At 32.3% G+C, this 26,881-nt stretch overlaps 1 protein-coding gene across 1 annotated transcript; it reads right to left on the bottom strand.

Moving 5' to 3' along the window:
- Positions 1-729: 729 nt before the first annotated feature.
- LOC110999517 (ankyrin repeat domain-containing protein 29) lies at positions 730-26,756 on the bottom strand. Its single transcript, XM_022268599.2, has 8 exons — positions 26,471-26,756; positions 8,694-8,804; positions 5,098-5,196; positions 3,498-3,596; positions 2,989-3,087; positions 2,635-2,832; positions 2,164-2,259; positions 730-1,785 (listed from the first exon to the last, which is right to left on the bottom strand). Exons 1-8 carry the CDS (start codon positions 26,480-26,482, stop codon positions 1,609-1,611), a joined length of 891 nt encoding a protein of 296 aa, XP_022124291.1. The 5' UTR covers positions 26,483-26,756; the 3' UTR covers positions 730-1,608.
- Positions 26,757-26,881: the final 125 nt, after the last annotated feature.

Below are 26,881 nucleotides of genomic sequence, written 5' to 3'. Positions count from 1 at the left end.
TATAATTAGGTATAGTTTATGATACAGATTATTTTTAATGAGATAATATGTTTTTGAGCGTGAGATTATACATCGAGATTCCTTTATATCAGAACAGCTGACTAGTATTTACAATAAATGTATTTTTATGTTATATTGTGAAATGTATGACAAAATATATTTTCGCATCTACTGTGAGGTATACTTAAGGCAAATGGATCTGTCGTGATATGAATTTAAACATAGTATAAGCCTCAATCGTAAATGTTTTGTCGCCCTGGTTTTTTAGTTATACAACATTTTTCTGAGGCTTATAAAATGTTCATGGATAAAAGGAATACATTAGTTAAAAATGAATGCAGTTTCTTAATGAAGGATGCTAATTCTGATGTACTCATCTGGTAGTATACAGCATTAATTATTCTGTATTAAATTATTACAGTCCTTGTCACATGTACCGAAAGCTAAAACTTATTTAAAGTTAAAAAAGAAATTACTTTGAATCGTTAACATCTCCCCTTTCTGGTTTTGTGAAGTCAGTAAAAATCTGACACATTGAAGTTTTATAACGCTTTTACATCAGAATCAGCTTGATCCAATATTCGATCACCGCTATTCGACATATGTGACACCACTGTTTACGTTAACAATAAATTTTTATTGACATAAAATGGACAGTATACCTTAGGAACATTTTCCCTGTCTATGTAACAGTGTCCATTACAAATACATAATTGATTAAATATTGTAATAACTTTCTAAAATGTGTTTTCATGTACTTTTTGTATACTTCTGAAAAAGGAATATTTCTTGTTGGGGACCATATTGACCAATCACAATCAAGCACTCAAATAATTCCATTTTTAAAAGTATGCTCATACCCAAATTTCTTTATAGGTGTGCCCTTTTTAATAGAATTGGAAAAGGCAATAACCGTTACCTATATGATTACAAACATAAAAAAATATCTTTATTATAAAATAAACATATACCTACATAAAGACTTTTTGTCATTAGTAGAATTTTGAATGACTGTTTTCAATAAAATACACATTACACTTGACTTTTATTTTGTTGTTGAAGATTTTCCAAGCCAATGACGATAATGCCAAAATTCATTAAGCAGTTAATTTTATAGAATTTTTTTTTGTTGTTTTTTAATCAAGAATTTTCGCAAGAATATTGAACACTTCCGAATACCATTAAAATCAGGGTTCTAAATTTAGCTGCAGTGTTATCATCTAGCAGTTCATCTCGAATCTCATCGGATTTAGGATATTGAAAATAAAATTGTATCATTACAATTATATCTGATGATATATTGTTATTTTGTTTTAATAAAAGGATGCTAAAAATAGCCTGTAATAGTGTTTTCTACACTGGGAATGGTCATATAAAAACGAAGCTCTTACAAAGGGTATGGGGGCTTTTCTCCGGGAATCGAACCTAAATATGCAGGATGTACAGGCGATATAGCAAATAATAACTTTTCACTATGGGACCGACTGCAATAAAAATACCCTGCAGAGGTTTTTCCGCTGTAGTTTTTTCGGGACCTAGTACATAAAAACCAAGCTCCATAGTTAAATGTTTCTCGGATTGGAACCCAAGACCTTAGCTGCGTCACGGTTATGAGTGAAGCCGTGATAGATATGCAACGACGTCTTTCTTCCCGGCGTGAGCGGCGACCTGCAGTGCGGTAAGGCCTCGTGCGTCCCTCAGTGCGATGTCGCATCGCCTCGACAGTACGCGTACACATGACAGCTGACCGAACATTGCCGCTCCGTGTAACGCGCTCTCACCATTCTGGTAAAAAAATATATTATTGTGGTGGGTATATATAGTCTGATATATTTCTTAAGTGTGTTACAATTTCACCTTAAGTAATTATTGAATTTATTCTAATCCAGTAGGTGTATTCTGTATGAAAACGCGGAAATAATATATTAATTATATATAAGAAGTTCAAATCTCTGTTGTGTCTGCATAGCAATAAGAGAACTGGGCGAAATTATTGTTAAAAATATTTTGTGTCTGCTTTGTACGTAATAATTGTAAAGATTGATATAAACGCCATCTTGCGTCTATTTTTATGATTAAACTGATATACGTAAATTTGATACTCAGCATTTTTCATAAGTCGTCTTGTTGTGACATTAAAATAATCTTATTAAAGATACGTACTGGCAGTAATCCAAGGTTAGGGTTGTATTTCAACAGCTCTTGAACTACTCCTACGTGTCCTTTGTGCGCTGCTTTAAACAAGGGCGTAGCACCATCCTGAAAATATACCAATAATATAGAAATATATTGTGGCGAACAATAATGCCACTCCCCTTTTCCACCGCGTCGGTGATTCTTATCGCTATCAGCCACGCGCGAGCTGAAAGTGCAAAATTATCTACCAAACGGCGGAAGATTTCCGCACGCTTACGAATTGTTAATTTCAATATAATTGTTAAGGGGACTTTAAGAAATTTCCTTTTCCTTTAGTAAGTTAGAAACTTATATGGTGCTCGCTTCACACGCACCTATAATATCTGCAATATCGGTTTGGTGTGCGACTCTCAACGTCGTTGTTTAATAAAAGGTATATTTTAGTTTATTATTATGATCTGAGGCATAATTATTTATAATTAGATAAATGTATTTTACCTGTCGGCATACGTCAACGCGTGCGCCGTGAGCGAGTAACGTACGCGCCACGTGCGCATGTCCGCACTGCGCAGCGATCCATAGCGGCGTTGCGCGGTCTATACGTGCGAGATCAACTCTAGCACCATGTGCTAATAGCATCTCACAGACTTCTTCGTGACCATTCTGGGCTGCTATGAAGAGTGGCGTCGCTCCATCCTGATTGAATTTTGTTATGATTGTAATAAAAAATGAGCTTTAAATTAAGAATTGTGGTGTGAGCTCCCAGAGCCAAAAATGCAAAATTCTTTGTATCTGTATAATATATATATATATATATTTTAAATTCTTATTTCATGTTAAATGTTTCCATACCTTCATACAGGCATCAACTCGAGCTCCTCGTCGCAATAATTCTTCGACGACTGGAAGGTGACCGCATTGACACGCCACGAACAAGGGTGTACCACCATCCTGGAAGTCCCAAAAATAATACTCTACAAATAATACCACGCTTTACATTTAATGTTACTAAACGCAGAAGTTAACTAGGCACCTTGCCATGTGTCATTATCGCCAAATCAGTTGTCAAGTTGATTTAGGCGTGTAGTAAAGTCGACTTTGTTATTTGTAATACTGTAAATATATTCCACTATTTATATTATGTTAAGAACGTTAAAATGTCAAAGATGAACATTTACTAATTTAATTTACTTATTATGTGTTACGCCATCTAACAGTTAACTTCATAATACAGAAATGTGATAGAACGCCATCTAGCGGTGAACAACGAATTCGATAAACAAGCAATCAAAGTCTTATCATCTTACAAAATACTTTGGAAACCATGTTGTTGATAGATTCACAATTTATATAATACTTACCAATGAGGGTGCGTCAATAGAGGCTCCAGCCTCCAACAACAACTGCGCGATGTCAATGAAGCCACCCTGCGCCGCGAAGAACAACGCCGACGTTCCTGTCTGACCACAACACGTATCTTCATATTAATTTATTTTCACATAATTTGTCTTTAAACAGTCCTTTTTATAAAACCACGACGTAAAAATATAAGCGTAATATATTAAACTTTACGAAATTTTTACAATAAATCGCTACTAAACTCTATCGAAATTGATTTTGATGGAAATTAAAGTACTCTAATTCAATTTTCAGTAAACTATTGAAATTGTTACCCGTTTAACATGTCCCTAAGAAATTAAAAATTATCTGATAAAATTTGAGTCGTTGGTATGAAGGCCTGACTCCATTAAGCATATGTTTGACTGAACATTGTTCTATGCAATGTCAGTCTTAGATACTAAATAAATTTTCCAAAAATGAAATCCTTCATCGAATGTTTGTTTATTAATATTTACGGAATTAGACGGCGTCATTTGCATACACTGTGGTTGTTACGTCCATAGGGAATCAAGTCCATCACTTTGTTTTTTTTCGGAGAGGACTTTTGCATTGATCGATAACTACCTGAATAATTTGTATTATAAGAGCGACACTATAAGGCTAAAAGTTGAAGGGGTGCTGTGCTGTGCGCAATTAAAACAAAGAAGCATTGTTATAGAATTTAGCGCAGTGTGTGAATGATTTTGAATAGGCTCACTCAGTACGGGGATGCCTTACGAGTACAATTCAAGCCGAATGAATGCCATCTAAATGGGTCTTTCGGGTATTTTACTAAAAAAATCTTTATCATACGCATCGAGCTATAGTTTTAGTACTTTAATATAACCAAGAATAATAAAAATCTTTAGTCAATCATATTACAGTCAAAACCGTTTCCGGCGATATCGTTTAGAACGCCATACCGGACCGGTATATTGGTTATATTGACCGAAATCAAAGGTCCCGGCTGAATTATATTGTATAAGGTACTTTATAACAACGTCATCGGGTGTTATGACTATCGGTTTTTAAGACCAAATATGAGTAATCCCTTCTATGTCGTTATAACAGGCTGGCTGTAGGCCTGGCCTAAGTATATTGATTCCGTAATGTATAATTGACTCAGTATCTAATAAAATCTTTATACCTACTTCAATGAATAGCCTAATTTTGGTCCTCCGAGTCTCCGCACTATCCCATAAGCTTTCATGACAAGAATAAAGTATGCCCTTTTTTGACTCTGATACCTACGACCTGTTTTAGGCATGGTACACAGTACACACAAAAGTAATTTTAAGTATTCCAGCAAGAATCAAAATTAGATTTATGTTTCTATTAATGAAAATCGTGGTGTCGATAAATTTATAAAAAAAAATACAAACCGTGATGCGATTTCCATTTAAAAACAACACTAAACTTTTCATTACTTTTTTATGATAAGATGAAACTATAAATAAATTCAATAAAAATTACACAAATTGCGATTATTATAATAACCGCTTCAATGTCTCATGGGCCCAATTCAGTTATGGTATGGGCAAGTTTCCCCTAGTTAATATATACAAAGGCGTAGTCACGTACCGTCCTGCAACAGGCGGGGTCGGCGCCCTGAGCCAGCAGTTCGCGAACGCACTCCGTATGACCCATAGCCGCCGATAGGATCAGTGGAGTTGTACCATCCTGGAATTATATAACATGATCAACAAACAAAAGAGGTCATAAAAAATAAGTTTTTAATGTCTCGGTATACTTTTTTTTTTAATTGCAGCGTAACGTTATTAATATTGGTCAAAAGCCATTATTAATTATGAAAATAGTTCAAGATTTTAATAGAATAATGGGGAACAATAAATGATTATCCTGCTGATATAAAAAAAACACGCGGAAAATTGGGGACATTTATTGATAACCGAGAGATCATAGAGAAATCATTTCAGTCAATTCCTCATACATATGCACCATTTCCGTTTTAACATATAAATATTCGGGTTATCAACTTCTTAATGCTTGCTAAGAAAACTAGGTTTACAGATACACATACCAAAGAAATAGTGCATACAATGTGTGTCATATTTCATTGGATTCAAGTGAAAAATTTGAAAACGCAACATGCAACTGCAAAGTACATTTTAATAGCATTTTAATCAATGTGAAATGCATTCGTATCGCTCCGCCGCCCGCGTCCTCACGTGTTGTATGGAAATGGACATCTCTTGGCGCTATGAAGCATGACCACTTTTTCTGGATTCTAGGAAACTGGTTTGAAATCGCACAATCGTTTACTTGAAAAAACAAAAGGAAAGCCTTGAAGCCCAGAAGTCTTGAGTTTTACATAAATATCTGAACAATGAACTACTAAAATATATTAAGACAATGCAAACGGGACTGTATTGTACAGATGGGATGACTGTCTAAAACAGCAACTATAATGCAATTGGGCACCAACAACTAAAATAAAATAGTAACACTTTATCCTTATTCTTATCTTTACTTCCCTCTTTGTTACTGACCCAAATCAAATGTAATTTTCTATGTTATAAATAATACAAATTGTTGATAGTGGTGAGGTCTACTCAAACGCTAATCTCCAAATTTTATAAAAAAAGAAATAAAAATTGTCATATTGTAGATTTTTTTCTAAAATCAAAATCTTCTTTTGGTTTAAATTTATAAAATCCATGAATGTATTTAGGTTATCATTTTAGGATGGATTTAAGGAATTCAAATTGAAAATTTTAATTGAAACACTAAATAGTAACAAAATGGAACGTTTCAGACCTGCCGAGGTTTTTAATTTGTTATAATAAATACCACAAATTTCACCGATAAAAGTTAGATTGATAAGCTATAATGATGGGATGAATTTGACAGTATAAAGATTAACAAAACTTAAAACATTTTTTAAAAGAGTGAGAAAAAAATATAGAAATGATAATATTATGCTTTCGTGTATTTTGATTTTTCAAACTAATGTTTGTCGCAGACGTGAGGGTTAATACTCTTAGTACCTAAATGGAAAAAATATATACCTAAGAGGCTTTAGATTTTTATTTATTTGTAACAAAACCTTGAGCGTAAGGTGATTATACTGCATGTTATTGCGTAATCTTAAATAGTGATATTACAACCACATAGGTGACTATTATTTTTACATATTTATGTAAGATATATGAGCGCCAAGATTTGTCTTTTTTCTGAGAAATATGCAAGGCATTTAAGACTGTAAACATAATTAGTCACGCGCGATATCTCAAGGTCGTGCCACAGTACACTGAACTCAATACCAAAATTTTATATGCAAAACTTTTAGTACACTGTGACTCAAGTAAGAATTTGCTTGTTCTGTAACTGTGAAATGGCGCATGAAGATGAAAATTGTATTGCGCTCACGTTTAAAGCATTTTTCAGTCTTTATAAATATTGTATGCGCTTTGCTTTATGGTCCAAGGTTAAGAAAAGAGGTTATATATAATAAAAATATTTAAAACAATATAAGAAGTCAGATTTCGAACACTTTCAAGTAAAAAAACACGTGATAGGTTTCCCAGCTCTTCAAGAATTTAATTTTAATTACAATTTTGAAGTTTTTTAACAGAAACCAATTATTGTTCTTATTTTTAAATAGCGTGAGTGCAAGAGTGTGTGGGTGGATGTGAATGAGTGTGTGTAATGTCTATGAATCAACTATATGTTAGGGCACATTAGCTCTTTTAGCTCTGCGTAAGGTGTATTGAGAAGCCAGTCCTTTAACCGTCTTTTAAATATGTGGACGGTGAGCGGGAAGTTATTAAGCAGCCTATTTTACGTATTGTAGATGTAGTCTGCCTGCGTCTGGAGTATTAAACAGAATAATTTAAAAAAAATGTTCCTTAAGGATACAGTCGAGCTTTATATGTACCAAATACGGAACGCGGATGAAATTTTTCTTACAATTTCTTTTGTGTATCTTATGTCGATTTTACGTGTGAGGAATTTTACAATCTGTCGAAAAAGCACACGTTATATATAGCGGTTGCTCCAGATCGTTAACCTACAACTTACAAGAAGAGTGTTAAATGTATGCGGTATTTTTACATCGCTATAAAAGAAACGAGTGCATTTATGAATGAGTGCTTGATGATGGAAATGGGAAATAATGCAGTTTATCTTGTTTACAGCTTCCGACTTTTTAAATGTTGTAGCAGGAATGAACGTAGAGAATTCAGGTAATTATATTTTAAAATTAAACCAAAAATATCGCATTGAAAATGAAAAGTTTTCCTATATAATACCTACTGTTTTGGCGTCAGTAAATGGAATTCCCATTGACCTACATACTAAAGTATTTCTGAACCTATTCGACTTAGGGTACTTCAAGAAAAGAGCTCTTTATATGTTCATTTACTAACCTCAGTTTAAACCGGTCGTTAAAAAAGAACGTTTTGGTTCAGATGATACCAACCCCCTTTATAAAGAATAGTATAGTTATTATATATTAGTATATAAGATATATGTTAAGTTAAAAAAGTTTTAGATTTGTTCTCGAGATCTTGTTCTCGTTAGTCATTAGACAATCATTACATCACCACGATGTCAGGCGAATTTGAAATTACTTCGCAAAATAATGAAATCAATGGCATTGATTAGCATACCGGATTTGTGACTTTCCAAAGATTATAACGGCACTTGGGACATTTGACGAATAAAACTATAGTCATCCTTATACATAAATATAGGAATCAGGCAAGATATGCAAAACAGAAATTCATATATATAAAATTTTATAGCTAATAAAATTCATGCCGTCTACTTCTGATAACGTTGCGATTATTATTAATTAATGAATTAATCTTAAATCAGTTTTAAGACACAGTAGGGCTGCTTTTTTTTAGTTGACAGTGCGTGAAAGCGTCTACCACCACATTTGATTGCATTTTTTCTTAAATTTTTTATACTACCCACATCATTAATGTAATAATTTAGATAAGGGTTATCTAAATTATTACATCAACGCCACATGCTTATTGTTTTATCGATGCCACGTATGTTTTTCTTCGAATGAATAAAATTACAATAATTTAACAGAAATTATTACTACAGAAAAATTATATATTACCGCGAAACTAGGGAGATGAGATATTTGAGCAGGGGACTCTCTCAGATCCAAGAAATAATTAATGTTATGTGTAAATACTTACTCGATCCCGTGAGTCAATATGCACTTTGCCGGTGTCGAGAAGTTGTCGCAGCCGCGGGCAGTCACCACGGAGCGCTGCCAGGTGGAACTGAACATCACTGCGCGATTCTTTCTGGAAAAATATAAATATGTATTAACTGGAAACTATTAAATAAAGTGTATGATATATATTATCATATAATTAGAATTTACCTCATCTTGCCTTCATGTAATTTATACTTATACTCAAGACGTATGTATGCAAGTATGCATTTTAATTCAAAAATATTTCAAATGAAGAAGAATCAAGACATAATTATAATTTATTTCCTGAATATAATTCATCAATAAAATTATAATTTCATTGAAATAATACGAAGATTAGAAATTGAAGTGGAATACTTAATAAAAAGAGCTACCCATCACATTAAAGGGAAGCAAATTTGTTAAGGCTCAATCCTATACAAAAATAAGGAAACTGATTATGTTCTGATATGACGACCCAATCCACAACTCACAGATGAATGCAATTGTCATTTAACCATACAAAGAACAGAATGGGCACAAAAAGCGTGTCATTCAGAGTATTTATCGCATCGGCGGATAATTGCAACGCTATCAACGGTACAATTAACTGTTCCTACAAATCACACACGCAAACCTGGTTTTGCTTATATCAAACCAGCTTTTATGTTATTATTGCTAGTATATAGTTTCGTTTCCCATCCTACGCATAACGGAAGCCACGTTGTAGCATAGGTTGTGATTTTTTTACATTATTGATTAGTCTTCTTTAGTTCTACAAAGAAGTATCAAATTCGTCGTATTATTATTTTAAAGTCTAAATATTTTATAGTAATTAAGCGTTAAAACAGTTTCTTTAAATACATTTTTATCAAATAACTATGAAGGCAATAAGGCAGGAGATAAATTAGTATTAAATTATTTTGTTCAATACACAATTTTCTTTGAAGTTTCTGACGACATTTGTAAGCAGTTAGAAATCTATGAATCTATAATCGCATTGTTGCGTATGCAAATAAAAAGTTCATATAGTAGTTCAGTAGATTATTACTAGTACAGTCAAAAGCGTTTACGACGAGTGACGACACCGTTTAGAATAACATACCGGTAATACCTATTGATCAAAATCAAAGGCTGAATTCTATTAAACCGCCTTTTAATAAAAATAACAGATATTATTAATGTAGAAAATGATAACTCTGTACATTATGTATTTTATTATAATTTCCACGTGAAATAATTAAAATGTAGTTTTATCTCATACATGAATGTATATTAATCACACATTTAATAAGTGTGGTTTAGGTACGGCACCGGCTTTTACGACCAAATATGAGTAGGTAGTCCCTTTGATGTCGTTATTATAGATTTGGATGTACTTACACAATATGCTGAAGTAAGGTAGTAACTCAAAATTTAATAATTGCGACTACGTAACAGTACGAAAGGAGCGTTAATTTATGTGTTAGTACCTGTTTCGCCACTTTAACACACAAAAACATTTAACACATATGCAAAATCTTTGAAGTATGATTGTTTATTTACAGTGAACTTTATACCTGTCACGCATCTTACGTAAAGATAATAATTAATAAATTAAAGTCGTTATTTTATGAAGAGATAAAATCAGCAATCGTTATGTAGTCCTTTGAACAGCTATAATTTGCTATCGTAATGAGGACAAGGAAATTATAGCGTCTGGCGCAGTCGTTTAATGTAATTACAATCACTTAGACTCAACTGTGCCATTGCCAACAATATGGGTTTAGGACCGGAGCTAGTTTAAAAACCACTATTGACAAACAGAAGTCACAAGACTACGATTGTAATTTTAAATTAGTGAATTTTCCTCAAATATAACGGATTGCACTTATCCTTAGATTACTGAATAAAGAGTGGCGGAAAGTTTATAGCCAGTTCTTCTCTTCCGTTCTTCTTTGATTTGAGAAGTGGCAGCAAATGTAAAATTTAAATCATTTAATAAATATTTCTTTTTTTGACGTTAATCAGTGTACATTGTAGGTAGGATAAGAATAAATGATTTTTAATTTTAAATGTTTCAATCGTGTATAGCAGATCTTAATTTATAATGCCAGTTTACTATCCGTAAATCTTGCCTTTGCCCATATCAAATGAACTAACAAACTTTTACAATTTATAATTTTGATTTAAAAATTATACGAATTAATATTACGATACATAAACGATGCGTTTTTGTTTTCTCAGTTATTAGAAATATGACTAAAGTAAGTAAACTGGTATATAGCCTGACACATAGCCTAATAGAAAATTGAAATATATGTAGTCTCATACATACATATATTTTAAAATTCAATCGCGAACAAAATAACATAGTTATGTTATAATTAAAAGTATTTATGTGCCTGTCATGGGACGATCTGTGTACGTTGTTTTTTGGTACTCACAAAATAAACCCATACAATTTTTAGAACAGCTATATTTACTTTCAACTCAGTAAACTGATTTGTAAAAGTAAGAAGTCTTTCTTTAGTTGTGTTTTCTACTTTTAATTTCTTACAGTTATAACATGTATTTCTTATTAAATATCTGTTGTATTAGTCTGGTCTGTAATCGAATAAATAAATATAATTCGTAATACCGTTCATATAACAATGCGGTTGCGAATGTAACTTTCGCTTGACTCATCTACTTGACCTCACTGTATCCCATTGAATAGATTCAGACAGGACTGGGAAAACTGGTTTCAGGATGCCCGCGCATCACGACAAGGGTTATTGTACTTACTTTAATATTTTATGTCATTTAGTACTAAATCAAAAACAGTTACTAATTAATCCGTACATATAAATTTCTCCATTTGTTACGCTTATTTTTCGTAGTAGTCCTGTGCTAGACACAGATTGTATCGTCATCACAGAATGTATCTCTTATTGTGCAAGCGACAGCTTATATTAGAATCATAGAGAATACTAGTAGAATAGCAGAAGAAGTCATATAACATATTTTGCATCTGAGATATAATACATTTTTAAAAATCGAACGCCGACAAACAAACGAAAACAATCGTTCCATTTTTAAAAGTACATTCTAAATAGTTCTTTTTATAAATTTGAAAGGCCATAACTTATTTAAATAATGATTAGAACAGTGTTTATTAAGGTTTCAATGACATTTTAAATAGAAGTGCTTTTGATGACACTGTCACAAGATGATAGATGATCTTGATGGGCTTTCTCGAAATAATGATCTTTACGTCTCTATCTCACAGTCGCGGTTGTGTAATGCCCAAAGACTATCATTACGCAAAGGCCAAGAGTGAATTGAACAAATTTAATGACTTCAGTCTAACGACTACGACATAATATTTAACCTAACAATAATAATACAAAAAAATAGTAATTTGAAGATTATTTATTTTAATACTCATTTGTTGGTGAATAAATTACTATCTATGATAAAGTATTCATTTATTAATATCATTATATTTTTTGCTCAATATTGAAAACAAGCCAAAAAATGACGTTAACTTTATTTATTGAAAGTAACGTGAAGTGACTTCATACTAATCAAATTAATAAGTAACTCGAGACTAAACATATACATATAGCTTTTGAAGGCTTAATAAATGAATTATATAGTGATATCTTAGCTATCACAGCAATATTTCTTTACTATAAGCCGCAAAGATCGTAGTAAAAGTACAATAGGACAATGATCGTAGCTGACCCAAATCTCAATAATTATAATTCTAATATATATCTTATGTAACCACAAAGAGGGCAATGTATATTTCATCTCAATTTCAGAGTTAAACAATGTATCATGCTCACTGTTATTTAACAAAGTCATGGAAAAAAAAATTCCAGTAATTATGGTTAAACAAATTCTACCATTTCTAGAAAATAATAATAATTACATATTTGTTTAATAATTTTATTGTACTGGTTGGTTTTCCATTAAATAGCGCTGGCGTAAGTTAATTAGTTAAAAGCAATTATTATAAAAAAGTGACGTTGTCTTATATTACAGTGTAAGCACGAGCCAGGGATGTATTTTCTGCTGGTGCCAACATTTCTGTATCATACGCGGCAACTGTCAAGATTCGATTGTCCTTGAGTCTTCAAAACTGAATCTACAAACCAAGAGTCTTCACAGTGTATCTATTTATTTTTATTTATTTTAAATCTTCTAACCTAGGCACAGTAGCGTACATATATTAAAGTATGAAGCGAACTTTCGAATTTATAATATTATGATATTCATGTAATGTTTTACTACGAGTCATTGGCATTTAATTATATCGTTTCGTGCCGGTCTCTATTAAACTGTACATATTAATTACCGCTTGTCGGAATCTGACGAATTTTCCGGTGACTAAGATTATGTGCACCCGTGACACGATACACTTTCCACTCGGCCAGTGTTTGTCACATTATGAACACTGTTGCCAGTGAAAGTTTGAATTTGACACCGTTTGCGCTCCTTAACGGTCACTTTGACGCGACGCATGGAATCCTTGAGTTTCTCCGTTTTCCTTTTACGAAAGTGACAGCTGTCACTTTTATCACTTCACTTGTCTCATCACGATCATGCGACGACTACAGTTAAAATTAGTCCTGTGAACTGAACGAAATTTTCAAAAGATAACATCAAATTTCATGTTTTTAAATTATTATAAGATTTTTTGCTTTTATAGATGAATGACAGAGAGCGAGATTGTTGCGTAAAACATATTGATAAAAAATATTGTTGATATCGTAAACATCCACATCTAAAAATAATTTTTGGAAATTAAAATCTGTAACTCTAATTATTTACATTAATTTCATTTTCATTATAACTTTGAATCAGCTTCAAAAAGTCCAGTTGTATCAATTCTGCTGTTAGAGGTCGTGAAAGAATTAAGCTATGAAGGCAAATTTTGTTCTACAAACAGAATCTCGGTAAATTCTACGATTTCATAAAATATGAATTATTGTCACATAGATGTGGCACATGATGCCTATTATTATTTATTTTTCCCCTCCATCCTCATTTATTCCGTGATCATGGCCTTAAGGGAGACCACATACGCCTAACCCAGACCACAAATCAGAAGATCACTTCTGTCAATTTTACAACTACTAAGCATAATTAGGTTATTGCTTGCGTAATCACAACTTCCTTATAAAAACATCGTAAACAAGATTATCTATGGCTAATTTTAAATCGATTATGCAATACCTATCAACACATTACGATTATCGCAAAAACGTTAGATTATGATTAGTAACGGTAATACCATTAGAAGATCGCCCGTGAAATGTATAATCGTCTGTCATAACTGTTACAAAATAACGATGGAAAAACAAAAGTTGGCAAGAGTCTTTAGATGCGCAGAAGTCGATTTTTTAAGGTCATATTCTTAAGTATAACCTCCATCTTGCCATAAAGCCAAAATCTTGCCAAGTTACGTGCGGATACCAATCAGCAAGTGTTATATTTTTGAATTTAGAACAGCGATATTAAATTTACGCAATAACACTTGTTTGTGGCCTGAGATTTCTGTTTTTGTTTGTTTTCTATAAGACAATTAGGTGATCATGGCATTAGGCCAGCACTTCCCATTTTAAAAAGTTTATTTCTATTTTCCCCTCAGTCATAAAGAAATAGAGAGATCAAATCACTTAAACCAAATAATTTTTTACACATATATGTATAGGCAACACTGCGATTCATATATGTATAATGTATATGCTATCATTATTAAAACTATTTGCCAAATCGTAATCTTTTAGATAAAAAGAGCTTTACTGAGCTTCGTAGATACCTAAGTTACCTCGTTCGTTGTCCGAATTTAGAGCATGCTATAGAAATAGAGAGTTGTTTACATCCGCCGTCTCGTCCTAGACTTTTTGTGGTTGCTACCGACACTATACATTTCGTTTTATTTGGATATTTTTTTATTAAAAAAATATCGAACTGTATTTCTTCCTTATTAAGAAATAAAAATATATAAAGATAATAAACCTAACATTTATGATACGTCAAATCGCAATGCAGATTCTAATCTCCAAAGTGATTAAAAAAATTACAAAGGTTTTTACTATAGTTAAAAGTATTCGGACAAACTATTGTAGCAAATAATTATGATCATTAAATAAAATTATGTTTATATAAAAAATATATATACAATAAACTTAGTATCACTTTTCTCAGACATAATGGATTTTATAAACGTTTCAAATAATATATACAACACTTTCCAGTATGAATATTAATTTTCACATGAATATTCAATATTACAGTCACCCTATTGAGTGGCGTTCTTGACAGTCACCAACACAATGTTATTGTTCTTTTTTGCTCAGTTATGTAAGAAACCTACTTCGGTAAACTGGATGGAGCTGATTAATGGAAAATAATTTAAATATCGAATAAAATCCAAGGTGCACTTTGTTGTAATATATTTTTATTGATAAAAGCTTGCCATCGCTCAGTACACTGATACATGGGAAAAAATAATATACAATTTTTAATGTGATAAGCACTTATAGGCAAATATGACAAACACGAAGAGTTAATACATGTCTGTATTAACTCTTCGTGTAATAATCTAATCAAAACAATTAAAATCACTAAAAATTACACGAAAATCGATTTTAAAGTGTAAGGTGAGCAACTATTGATATCCAGACCTAGCCCGTTTATCAAAATGCTCAATCTGGATATATTTATATTTAACCGGCTTCAAAAACTTTTATTTTTTGCTATATCAAAAAAACATCATTTAAAATTCAGTAAAAATAGCTACTTTATTAAGTTCTTGTAGTTACATTAGTAGGAGTAGAGTAGGATTTCGTGTGTTTAGATCGAGTTTATCTAGACAAAACTCAGTAATTTACGTTATTTATGGTCTGATTAAATTGGTTTTGGCTTCGGCCTTAAATTCGATGGCCGCTGAAACAATTTTCTCAAGTTATCAACAAACAAGAAACCTTACTTTTAAAAAATTAAACGGACACATTAGTCCACAACATATCGTGTTTAATTTGCATTTACTAATAATAGTACTACTTAAAGAGTCTTAATTAATTACAAAGCCAAACAAGCGCTTATTATGTACGGTCATGCTCTACATATACGTATAGTATATGTTAATAATTACCGACAGGTGTATTTTGAAATGCGTTGTGATTAAAGATTATTTTTATTATTAGATAGAGGGGCGAAAAAGTCTACAAAAGACAGTCAACACAGCCAATAGTCAATGACAAAAAGCCGCACACGCGCCAATAATAATAATGGTAGGGGAGCCCACGATGCTAAATGGGGATTTACTCGAGCGTCGTGGAGACCTATTGGGTTGCAAAGCTTAGATGATAAGAAGAAAAAAATGTTATATGATATATACCTTTTCATCGGTGGGGAAAGCGGCTATAGATGTTTAAATATGTAAAAAAAAACTGTGGCATGGACATACTCGAGCGCGTCAGATATTGATAGCATCAATGTCCTACGTATTTTTAATAATGTACGTATGTTAATCTGATCATTTGCATGATGGGGGTGGTTGTACGTAAGGGTTAAAAATGAAAAAAAAAAAATTTAATCGAGCGCGTCAGGTTTTCTAAGGGGGTGTTAAGTGCACCAAAACAAAAGCTCTCATTCAATAATCTGACGATTTCGATCTGACGCAAACTCGCAGCCATTATTATAATGTGCAAAAAAAATTCGCCATTTTGAAATACTCGAGCGCGTCAGATTAAGATATATATGGTTCAGATTTATATTCTAAACGTACTGTCTCATAATCTGACGATTATCTAGAGGGATTTGCCTGATCTGACAAAAAAAAATATTAGAAAAACGTTTCACCCTAAAGGCCATCCCTGCAATTCCATTCCTGGGCGCTTAAAATTGTACTTATGAGCTCGCTGAGTTCAAAGAAATAATATTTCTATGCGTTTGAGTTCTCCCAGCTCGAAAGTCTGATAGAAGTTTCATAGAACACTATTTTTGAAATTTTCAAACCCCAATAACTTTTGAATGGATCAAGCAATTTTCCCGCGGTTGACGGCGATCGACGCATTTTTTAAGCTATAATTATTTAATTTCATCAAAAACGATAATCCGATATGAAATTTCGAAGTTATGTGATAGAAACACTTTTTTCGGTTTTCTTTCGTTCACGATATCTCTCGAACGAATCAACCGATTTTGACCAGTTTGGTGGCGATCAACGTCGTTTTTCAAGGTTAAAGGTGGATTAGTTTTTTGAAGTTGATGGATAAAGGCGTTTAAAAGTTATTGCAAAAAAACACTTTTAAAAAAACAAATTGTTATTTTTTTAGATTTTTCAAAATTTCTCAAAATCTATCGGTACGAATCGGTTCAAATTCACATGAAATCTAATTTTGAGGGAAACGCGGAGAAGGAAATGTAGGCATCACGCAGCTGCACGCGTTTATCGCACGAACTTTATCGACGAAATTTTGTTATTTCGGCTTGCGGAAATCGTCAGATTATATATTTTTCAATATTCTTGAATTATTTCATTCAAAATAAAAAAAAAATTAGCTACGCTCGAGAATGTCAAGATGACGTTTTTTTTTTACAACTTTGCTGCCCTCCCCTCTCTTTACGTCACTCTCAAATTGTCAGATTAGTAGAATATACACTTTTTAGGATGTGATTAACTCACACTACCTTAATCTGACGCGCTCGAGAATGTCTGATGATCAATTTTTTTTTACTAATCTGATCCTGTATCCTTCACGGGCGGCCTTATATATGGGCCTCATATTTGGTGGAGGTACTTAACCGGGTACAAGGTATCCCCCTGTATATTAATCTGCCGCGCTTGAGTAAATCCCGAAATCCCCTCTTGGGCTCCCCTACTATAATAGCCAAAATCAGATTAGGGTAAAAACCGCCTTCACCAAAGGCGAGAACCTTTACTGCGTACTTCGCCCACTACCTACGCCTTTGCTTCGATAAAACATGAAGACTAAACAAAGAAGCAGAAAAGTGTTTATTCCATGAGGACAGGATTGTAAGATTTCTATTTCAAGCTAAAATAACCATCAGTAGAATACAGTTTCGTGTTAAAGAAAATATAAATAAACGTATAAAAAAAATTGCTGTTGTGACGAAAATCGTCTTAAACACTTTGTATTGTGTGTTTAGATAAAGCTGTTTTCAATAAGAACCTAAGTGACAAATCGAACCCAAGGCTAAACATTGAAATGAGAAATAATTGTTCTTATTGTCTTCTGGGCAAACAATGTTGCGTTGGCGCGGCGCTAAGCAAAAGTTTTTGATCATAATTATTATATAGGAAACTCGCAATATTGTCAATCGAAAAATTTAACCACAGCTTAACCTGACACAATTAATTCCTTTTATTTATATAACGTGAAAACGTGCCTTAGGATAACCTGATGTTAAGTGAAACTCACATTGCCAAAAGACGTTGCCGGACTTTAAAGAATTGGAACCCCCCTATTTGAATAACCTCAGTAAATTTGGTTCGAAATACTTCAGTAGGCAGCTGAATCCACATAGTGGTGGTGCGTGGCAAGACATCTGCTGTCAAGGTGATACGGAGGGTATTTCGTCTACTGATGGCCGATGATGAATCTCAGTGCAGGTATTGGGAATGTGATCATGACTCATAATTCGCCTATATTTAAATGTAAAGATACCATACGAATTCCAATTCTATATTCCTAAACTGCGATTTTTTATCGTCAGCTAAAATATAATAAAATATTTAATACTATTGTTTCGAGTATGTACATATTTTTTTCGGTGACATTGCAATGATAATTACATATTAAGACAGTGATAATTTTATATATAGAACTCGCTCCACTGAATTTTTTTGACAAATATATTTGTTCTTCTGTATTTATGTAAGTATGTACATAAAATAAATTTGTTTAAAATAAACCACTTTATTTGAACAAAGAAAAATGCAAGATTGCCGAGAGTGCATTAGAGATTCTAAACCTTTTAAATAAAATTTATAATCGTGTAACAAAAAACTTTGTTTCAAATTGCGATATAAACAAACAGATTGACGTTGTGCAACTGACAGCTGCGCGGACGCATAACGCTGCACAAAAACGTAAGGGCACGCCGCATAAAGTGCATCGAACTTTGGAAGGCATTGTGCAATTTTTATAGTTCTAACTTTGAAGATTGTATCTTCATTGATTCAAATCAATTAAACGCACGCAACGATCTAACAACTCGTCGAAATAGCAAAAATGTTTAGAATAATTTATATGTACTGCGCTTATAATAATACATCTTCATCTTCCATAGCTATGAGAGATTGTTCTGAAGTTGACGTCCGAATCGTCATTTGTTTTTACAAAAAGGACATTGTAGAGAACTGTGTCAGTTTCCGGCAATGCTCCACCGTAGGATGTATTATTTGTACGCGGAGGAAGTAATCAGCAATTCTCATCAGGGTGACGTTATCAAATTGTCACTTAACCTTGCTGCGTCGTGGCATTTGGAAAACCTTGACTTTAACAGCAATACATAACTTGGCAAGCGATAGTGCTACTTACTAATGTAAGTAATATTTATGAATATGTGAAGGTCATAACATGCTCCACATTTAATCAACATGGAATAGGAACTCATTAGGAGAAAAAATTGAAACCGTCGTTGATTTAAATAGTTCCATTAATAGAAATACGTTTAATATTGACTGTTTTTTTTAACGTAGAATAAAGCAACGTGTGGCATGTACACCTGCCAGTCCAATGAATCCTAGGCTTTTCGCATACATTTGCATTAAAAAAGAAGAATGTTCTAACAGCGCGCCAGCTTACAACGTAAATTGTAGTGACACGCAAAGGTTAACATTTTCATATAAATCAATTATAAAAGAGAGGCAGGAGATGAAGATAAAAGAAAGATATTTGATCGTTATACTAGGAAGATGTGGTACATCAAACGCAGTAGATTCATCTCTTTTAAAAGACTTTATCCTAATTTATTTGGACGTTAGATCCGGACGAAGTCCAACACAAAAAGTTATTAAGCAAATTACCAAACTTTTTTCATTAAGGTCAAAGACGTCAAAGGAAAGCAACGATAACTTCGGATTTCCGTATAATGCAAAAGTTATAAATATCTATTATTACATGTATTATTATTATAAAAAATAATTTTATACATATATTTAATTCCTAGAATAATAGAGCTCAGTGAAAGCATGAAGGATAATGTATAATAAATAATTTATTTTAGTATTTCAGTAAAAGTTGCCTTAACATTTAATGTTTTATTTGGAAAACTGGGGAAAAGCGTAGGGGAAAATCCATAAACGAACGCACCGCCTGAAGGCGTAGGCTGTAGTCTCCAGTACGCCAATAAAAATCAATACATACTATAAATACTCTTTCAGTTATAGCAATTGAATCGATTATAATTTATGTTACACGGGCGCTAACATTTATTATTAAATAGCCTCTGATATAAAGAAGGTTCTAAAACCATGATTTAACTCATGTGCACATCTCGTATAAGTAAAATGTATTAAAGACTTTGCAATGTCTTGTGTTATTAATCATTCGTAATAGCCAAGTATTCCGCGCATCAATCAGCATGTGAATCCAATCATCACAGACTTATTGATGTCGTCATGTAAAATCTCCATACTTTTATTAAATTGTTTAATACATGAAGTATTATTGTAAGGATCTTAGCTACACATTACCAAAGAGTAATGCGTATGTATATACTAACACCCATATATAAGTATTTATTGTAAATAGTTAAGAATAAAAGTGACTCAAATAAATAAACAAAAATATCTCAGCTAAAATCGCTCATTTTACTTGAGGATATCGGCAGAATTTGTACAAATTAACTGGTATTAATCAGGTTGAAAACAAATATTACAGTTGTATCTTCGTGCATAGCGTGACTTAGAATACTGTGATTGCGTAAACTAAGACAGTAAACGTGTTTCTCTAACATTACAAAGGTTTATGCGGAAAACGTCTCAGCCTTGGTTTTTAAACACAGGGTCGTTTTACAGCAGCTTATTAAAATGTTAATTATGTTATCTTAGAAACATTATCATACTTGTGAAATTTTTATTACATAAGCATAAGAATTACTTGCATTGGGTTAACGTGTACGTACTTTTATCAATTATTAAAACTACATTGATTTAGCCACAATATTCTAAATAGATACGAAACATATAAACTAACAATTAACAGTACATTCTTTCGTTACGGTAAATAATAAAATTCTGTATCAGGTAATATTACGTATAAGGTCACAATGATTATTATTGAAAGAAGCAATGTTTATTTTTAAACCCTTAATTAGATAGAATCTTTTCTTGTTTCTTGGAAGCATTTCTGGTTAAAATCCCCTGTTGCGATAAATGTAATATTATATTTAAGTGCTTAAAAAAAATTCATTTGAATAATTCGTCGAAGTGTATGAAAAATTGTGTATATAATAAATGTTCCTTATTACATATAAAATAAAGCTTACTTCATTGACGTAACTCGCTTATAGTCATTCAATAATAATCGGTGATGACGCCACAAAATCCATCATAATTAGCACCTCGGCTTATTTATAATATTTGTGTTGTATCTATGATTTACTCGAACGGTTAACGAACCGCTACTAAAGCGTTGGAAGTAATAAAATTAAAAGCACTTGAACGCATCCGCCTTGTAGCTTGTTTCAACCAGGGTCCCGAATATAAAACACTCCTTATATGGAAATTGTATTCGTTTATACAAAACTCTCAAACGAAATTAGATAATAGATAATCACTGAATAGATTCAAACTCTCGCCAGTTCTGGCCCGCTCTATGAGCTTGACTAGCGAACTTATAGTAAATGTAAATTAAGAATCAATTTAACATCTTTTCTGTTGACGTTTATAAGTGTACTTTATTACTAGTATTTATAAAGTTATTTTTAGTTTAATTTGAAATTTTAGATACATAATGGAAACCTAAACATTGTTATCCTTGTCTAAAGTTAGCATGTCAGATGCTAATCTAAAGATAAAACACATGCGACTCAGGTGAGTGTTTTGCGCAATCGACCAGGACTCTGCTGTATTCTATACGGGCTCCAATTATTTTCTTGATTAAACCATACTTCTACTTATCAACCGCCCGTATCCAATAAATATGATGATGGAATCACTTTGCTGGTGCAATGGATCTGAGTGGCTAAGCGAATAGGATTCGAAATCCAATCAATTTCAAGACAACAGTTACTCTACAGGTTTCAAAGACAAGTGAATCACGAATGGACATAGGATTTTGACCTTAACTTAGTCTAAGCAATTATTCAACGAGAACCATAATACTCAGTAGTAATAAAAGCTGTACCTCTATAAGCTGGAGAAATAAATATTTATCTAGATGTTACAGATCTAGGTCACCGTTAGCCCATAAAATCTGGCATTGCGCAATCGTAGGCGAGTTAACTCATGAGTTGCGAATTAGGGCCACTTTACCGACAGCTAATTATATTCACAGCTCTCGAGAGACGGTTTATGACATTAATGTGAGAATCTGGACTAGGCATACATTTGTATAGAGGCTGCAATGCTGTTTTTACATAAACGTACTTAATATTTATTCATGTGGATCTTGGACGAATAATAGGATTTCCATGGGGACGTGATTATTAGATATTATGGTAAAATAATTTTATTAGTTATTTATATATTTTGATAATACCAAATCTATAGTTTTTAGTATTTTTTTATAGCTGCAATAATTTATGGTCACTACTGTGTTTAAGAAATAATGCGTTGTACTGGCAGTTATGTGTTCGATTCAATTGTTTTATTTTATTTATAACTGTAAAGATGCATGTTAACTAAATTGTGTTAATTAAAAAATAAGACTTACAAACTAAATATATTTTTCATACCGCGAATCGTTGGGTGTTTTAACTACATAGATGAAGTCTACCCTATAACAATAGTCAGATTAAAAATATTAAACCGTTTATTATATATTTTTCGATATCCTTGTGTATTAAACTAACTCCTTAGTTAAGTCGTGACTGATATATCAATTTGTGTGCAATAATTCTGTTACGGAAAATGGTATGACTTCAACTTAATAAATTACCTAAGCCTCGAATAAATCAGTTATAAATAATCGGAAAAGTAAAGGGTTCGTATCATTATTGACTTATGTAATTATATAAAAAATAAGTCGAGGTTTCCTGAACGAAATGGGTGGTAATTGGTAAAGATATGCATTTTGTCAGTAAGGCTAAATTTGCGATACTTATACATGATGATACAGATTTCTTAAGTAGAATTGAGGGCAAACGGCCAACAGGTTAAAAGAAGCGTCGCCCATGGGAACTCTTAATGGGGGCTAGCGGAAAATGGGCTCGCGACGGCATTTTTGGTACGAACTTTCCTTAAAGACCGAGACTAAAAAGAGCCGACTTGGTTTGAAAATACCACAATGGGTAGTTGGCTTTACAGTGGTTGCACGGCAAAAACTATCTCAAACGCTCACTTGTAGAAAGACGGACGTCGAAGTGATACGGGTGTAATTCATTTTGTTATTGGATACACTTTTTATAAAGCTAAAAATAGTTTTATTGCAAAATCGTGTATCAGTAATAAAAAATACAATTTAGATATCAATACCTAATGTATTGTTTCATATTTGTATGGGCTTAAATAGTATACTGTAAAATATATAGGCATATGTTTTTATTATTTCATTCCATACTGGTAAATATGTTTTTAAAATTAATAATTTTCAAACGCTAACGAAAATTGAGTTTTAAACCCAACTATTTTTTTGATAGTATCCAAGATACTTGATACTTGGTCTCATGCTATATAAACATTGCAATTACCTTCCTGTTCTAATATTTAACCCAAATTTATTTTCTTTACTGCGTACACACGGCAGCGGGCAGACCATACAAGGCATACGATTTCACACTTGACTATCACAAGAAATGTATCCGATGTCGTATTAAGAGAAATAGCAAATGTTTTACATTTCCACATCCCATTTGGGATTGATTTAGAAACTATGAACGTGTGTTGAATAAGTATAACTAGTTAATATAGCATTAGTCGTCTAAAGCCAGGAAAGATACTTATATTTATTTATAAATAATTTTGGTACTGTGTACGGAAAAATAGAATATAGATACAATAATAGACATTTAATGAAGCGGTAGTAACATCCTGGATTTTAACAGATTATGTTTAAACCATTATTTAGGCTTCGTTGATTTTTGGATTTATAGGTAAGATTGAGAAACGAAACTTAGTGGTAATTGCGTCTTCTGTAAGTCAAAAATTGGATGCAGTTTGATATACGGAAGTCATAGTTCGCGCACAGAGCCACAGAATTGTCGTTTCTGAGTCTCATCCTAAATTCCTACGATATTATTATTCAACTAAATCTTAATTACCATCATATAATACATAGTATGGTTTTGCGCCTTACTTTAAAAAAGATCATGGTATTTCGTAAACACACCAGGATCTGTGCTCTGTAACTTATGAATATTTTAACGTCGAGATCGGCATCGCTGTTGCTATTAGAAGTTTCGTAAGCGGAATATGTAATTACCTCCTTCAACTAATAATAATGGGTAAAATCCAGGGAAAACGGCGTGTTGGTCGAAGGAAGAAGTCATGGCTTCGCATCGTCGGATTGGACGGGTATTGCAAATGCGGAAGAGTTGCTGCATCGGGCGCAGGACAAGACGCGTTTCAGAAAACTGACGGCCAACCTCCAGTAATGGAGAGGCACTTGAAGAAGAGGAAGTACATCTAATATTCTCGTGTCCTAGGAGGCTTCTCCGAAATGGCTCGACCGATTTTTTTGCATATACGATTTTTATGAAATTTTGTGCGCATATCGGTTAGGATTGCGAATCGAACAACAACAAAAATCAATGATACACCAATTTTCAAGCCTCTACGATCAACCCCAATCTTTTATTTCTTAATTAAAAACTTATGACTTGAACTTTAGAGGTTTCTATAGAGAAAATTCATAGAAAACGCTAAAAAGTTTTTATTCCGGAAAATTTAACAGTCCCTGGGGTAGCATAGCAAAATGTTCCATGTTGGTATGTACTATAAAGGTAGGATAATTAATATCACATTAAGGAGAAACGAAGTTCGCGGGGGCAGCTAGTATTTTTCTAAAAACGTTTTTTTATCGACGTAGTCATACGATTTGGAATTATCAAATCACAAAGTATCTACCTATTTGTGATTACTACTTGTCCGTAAATATAATTCGAATTGCATTACAGATCTCTTAAATATAAACCTTGCGTAGTTTCATATATTATTCTAAGTAACGTAAAATATACTGTTATAATTAAACGTAATATGTATTCTACTATACGGTTTTTTAATTAATCTTAAATTTCATTTTATTAAGAATGTAAAGTAAGCTAATAATACATGAACCGTTCGAATAACAAAAGTGAAGTCTAGACCGATATATCCAGCCTGCCGTGTTCTGGATTCTCTCACCCGGTTCAATGAAAGGGGAAGATTTATATTTAAACGACCTACAAATATACCCATATATAAATACACACGCGATTTGTTTGCATATATTTTCTAGCATAGTTTTAATATTAATATTTTATTAAATAGGCTAATATAATCAGTAAGGGTAAACTTGTTAAAAAAAATAGTTTATTTATGTAAAGACATGATTAAGGATGGATTATGAAGAAAAATACGCCTAAATGTCTAAGTTTATAAAGCTCTAATAATATTTTTTAGGGACATTATAACATTATTTTAAATGGAATCATAAGACCAAACAGGTTAATCTTGTTGTGCCATGTGGCTCCAACAGAAGGTGCAATATATGCACTTTGTGATTCAGACACATACTTACCAGCTGTGCTGAAAAACTAGACTGCCGCTTACCAGTCATTAAGTTAAATTAATTTCAATACATATAAATATTATTAAAGCCTCAGTTATTTTATATTAAAACATTATTTAATTTAGCTGTGTAAAGTAAGAATGTTGGTTACTTGTATCATGTTACATTTATTATAAGCTCTATATGTTTATCAATAAAGTATTTACTGAACATTTTCGTTTCCTTTATATACTTAATTTTTTTTTATGCGCAATAGGTTTGTTGGCTAAATTATTCATTCTTAATTTGCTTAAATATATTCTCAAAATATTATTCCATAATCAAATGTTACAGCTATTAATTTTAGGAGGTCTATAATCTGTAGAGAACTTTTATAATTTAAGTATTTTGAGTTAGGATTATTTTTCTTCTGTATACTGTTCAGCTATGAATTTTGTAACAATAACAATAATTAGTGAATTAATTAAAGAAGATTAATCAATCACTAATTTAAATATAGAATGATTTCATATCATTCATCATCATCATCATTAGAGAAGCCTTTTATTCTTAAATATGTTTTACTTTAAAACATATTATTTTAGTATTTGCAAAATGCATTAAGATATCAAATTCATAAATCAAAACAAATCTGTCTCAAGGTCGACATCCAAAAATAGATAGTTTCAATTACACAAACTGAGAAGACACTGGTTAAACATGAGTGATAATATATTTTTATTTGCAATGAAAAATACGAACCTTAAAATCTATTATTTATTTGGTTATGATGGGCATTGTAAGTATATTATTTTAGTGGGTAGTAGAAGTCAATAGATAAAATTATTTTTTAATATAAATTCTAAGAGGATTAGCAAATAAAATTTATATTTTATACTAAATAATATATTAGGCTTACCTTGAGGGACATGTCAGATGATTATTTATATCACTGCACGGCGAAATAAAATTTCATTGCAAATTATATGCGCTAACGGCAATTTTTCTTATCTTTATGCGTCGTTACTTGTAATAGCTTTCACTATAATTTAAATCACTTTAATTATATAACCTTTTCATTGATTCAATCAATATCTATATATTTTATGCACCGGCAAATATAATTTAAAAAAATCACCAAGAGCACGACTGCGCAACAATAATCACCAAAGCATTTGTTTGATATTTCCCTCCACACTGCAGAGCGCACACTTGACACTCCACAGATCAGAGGCATGTTGGGATTTGGGTGTCACCTGCCTTACAATGTATCTTCGTCATGGGATTTTAAAGGATTACATGAATGAAAAATCATCGTTATTAGATGTCT

This window comes from Pieris rapae, chromosome 11 (genome assembly GCF_905147795.1).
Source record: "Pieris rapae chromosome 11, ilPieRapa1.1, whole genome shotgun sequence".
In the NCBI taxonomy this organism is placed as follows: Eukaryota; Metazoa; Arthropoda; class Insecta; order Lepidoptera; family Pieridae; genus Pieris; species Pieris rapae.
The sequence above is the reverse complement of the archived record's forward strand: the minus strand, read 5'-3'. Positions and strand labels throughout refer to the sequence as shown.